The sequence below is a fragment of the Cyprinodon variegatus genome, unplaced genomic scaffold (assembly GCF_000732505.1).
Source record: "Cyprinodon variegatus isolate N-32 unplaced genomic scaffold, C_variegatus-1.0 Scaffold2535, whole genome shotgun sequence".
Lineage (NCBI taxonomy): Eukaryota > Metazoa > Chordata > Actinopteri > Cyprinodontiformes > Cyprinodontidae > Cyprinodon > Cyprinodon variegatus.
This window is the reverse complement of record NW_015152988.1, coordinates 3,877-6,777: the sequence shown is the minus strand read 5'-3', so window position 1 is coordinate 6,777 and position 2,901 is coordinate 3,877. Positions and strand designations below refer to the sequence as shown.

Below are 2,901 nucleotides of genomic sequence, written 5' to 3'. Positions count from 1 at the left end.
AAACATTTAATAATGTGGACTACATTAGATATATATATATATAATAAATATAGTTATGTAGAAATGTCTTATATTAACATAATCTGATAAAAACTTAGGATTGTGAAGATATATTTAAAAATTAACACCTTATCAGATTTATTATTTATTTTATATTTTTGATCGCTTTATTTATCCATGCAAAGTTTTATAAAACCCCTATGAGTTAATAAAATTTAACACACTTCTAAACGATTGTTTCCTAATTTCCTGCTTAATATAAGTAAAGTAAGGAGTAAATACCAGAGAAATAGTTTAACTTTACTATTTAAATGTTAATGTTGTGTTTGGAAAACATATGAGGTTAATTATTTGCTTGGTTATAAGGTTGTATTATTAACCTGGGAGTTAACAGAAATGTACATTTATTTACAGCATTATAAAAACAAGATAAAAATAAATATATCCTGATAACTTACCAGCTGCAGCGCTGTTTATTCCCAGAAGAACCAGAACCACCAACTTTATCATTTTGTCTTCTGTCACCATCAATATTGGGTTCAGAAATAATCTGAGGCTCCAGTCTGAGAGAAACTCCCTGATCTAGGATGAAAAGGGGCGTTACCATGAATCCTGACCAATAGGAAAATAGTATGACCCAACACGTCATATAAATCCAGGTGAAATTTAGCTGTTGGGGTTGTCATCGAAAATGAAACCATGATACGGAGCCCCTCTGATGACATGGTCNATCAAAAAAGTACTCCAGAGTGTTGTTCAGCATGGGGGTGAGTAGAAAATGAAGGCTAATCATGTTTTGGGTGTACTATTCCTTTAAGCCTCAATAATTTAGAATTACTTCCTGGACAATAAATATAAGAAAACAACAGCAGAATGTTCAATTTATTGGGACCATCTCAGTGCTTCACATCATGTTTAATATCATTGATAACTGCTGAGAAAATGATAGAAGTATTAAACTCTGAATTTCTAAGTTTCGATCTTGGTTATGAATAATTTATTCATTGTTTTAAATAATAAAACAGTTGTTGGCTTCTTACCGATCTAAAGTTATAGCTAGCAGAGTTTAGTTTTTACTTGGATAGATTCACAGCTCTGTAATATCTACGTATCAGTGTCTCGTCTATGTGTATGTGTGTGTGTGTGTGGGGGGGTATATAGACAGATACGTATGTATGCTTAAACATAGGTAGATGTTAAGGGGGGGGGGGGGGGGTTACTGTGTGTCCTACTTTCTATAATCAACAACAAAAACAATCAATGATGAAATAAACACAAACCTCCAGTTTGGTTGAAGCGCTGCTTTACAGTTTCAATGTTGACTTTGAAGGCCTGCTGGTGACGCTGAAAGATTCGAGTGTTCCCCTCCCAGTACTGCTCATCATTGTTCTTTTCCATCCAGTCCTGTTTAGGAACTGCTTTCTGGGTGTTGCTGTCATAGTACATCATCTGGGCATCATCAACCAAACCAACAATCACAAACTCTGGGAAGTTTGGGACTTCAGACGATGTCGTGTAGAAATACTTCAGGGAGTGGGTCACTGGAAAAAATAACAATATGAATTAAAAATGTATAAAGGATAAAATAATAAAACCTTTTCTTCACACAAGTTAAATAAACTAAAGACCATCATTAATAAAACTAGACTTTAAATAAGGAGACAATTCAGAAAGTTTTCATCTTTTTAATCATTTCTGAGGAGTTTGTTCACTATAAATAAAAATGTTAAACAGTCGCTTTATGAAGTGTTTTTGTTTTAATTGTCCTTTATATGTTGATTAGACAACACTTTTTTAAGGACCTTAATGTCACTCACTCTGTTTTACTAACTTTATATAGTTAAACAAATTATAGAAAAAATTAAAGGAAGATTTCTAGTCAGCATTTACAATTCTTTGAAAAATAACTAATAATTCACTAATTAATCTCACACTCAATTTGGATTTTATGAAGTACATCTTCTAAACAATGACTTAAAATGAGGAGAAAATAAATGAATAATTAAACACATAAATAAAACCTTTATTGACACCATAAAAAATACAAAAAAGAATCTGTTTAATAAACGTCTCACCCCACTGTGTTTAACTCAGAATAAATAACTACTTTAATGGGTTTTAGGGTTTAAACTGTTTCACTTTTTGATTTTTTTTATCTAGATATTTCAATCTTAACTGAGAGCAGAGCAGGTATAGTTGTTGCAAATCGATTAATATTTTGATTATTTTTTTTATTAATTGATTTTTAATCAGATAGACAAATGTTCCTTAAAGAAGATTTTTTACAAAATTAAACCAGCTGAAACTAAAATGTTTCCACTTGAGGAGTTCTGGATAAAGCAGATTGACAGGAAAAAGTGTTTTATTGTTGTTTTTTTTACCTTAAATGTAAAATGTTTAAATATTTTTTTTTATTACAATTTTGGTATAATTCCTGCTCTAAATAAGTCGCTCTGTCAGCTAAAGGCATATTTTAATTTTTCTATACTTTAGTTAACGATTAATCAGTCACTAAATTAGTTGATGACTGAACTAACATTTTTCATGTGTTTTGAATGTGTTCATTGCTAGCTGGCTGTTCTGCAGGTTCTGGAGTTAAACAATAAAATAAAATCTATAGTTTTGTAGCTATAGAAACTGTTAAGTTGAATTCAATACCTTTAAAGAACCAGAATATCTTCTAATAACATTCTATTTTATTCTACTCTATTCTATTCATGGCTTTAAGCTGCAGCTGTTTTCTCCTCAGCCGGGAGTAACTATTGATAAAATAATGGATTCATTACATTTTCTGGTTTAACTTTTACATTAGTGTAATAATTAAGACTAGGGCTGCAACTAACGATTATTTTAAAAATCGATGAATCGGCCGATTATTTTTTCGATTAATCGATGAATCGG

At 30.9% G+C, this 2,901-nt stretch overlaps 1 protein-coding gene across 1 annotated transcript in view; it reads right to left on the bottom strand.

Moving 5' to 3' along the window:
* Positions 1–1,257: 1,257 nt before the first annotated feature.
* LOC107080935 (class I histocompatibility antigen, F10 alpha chain-like) overlaps positions 1,258–2,901 on the bottom strand; it is a 2,737-nt gene continuing 1,093 nt past the window's right edge. Inside the window, exon 2 of the mRNA XM_015369148.1 lies at positions 1,258–1,541. Within this exon, the coding sequence (XP_015224634.1) occupies positions 1,258–1,541 (284 nt within the window). The remainder of the gene's footprint in view (positions 1,542–2,901) is intronic.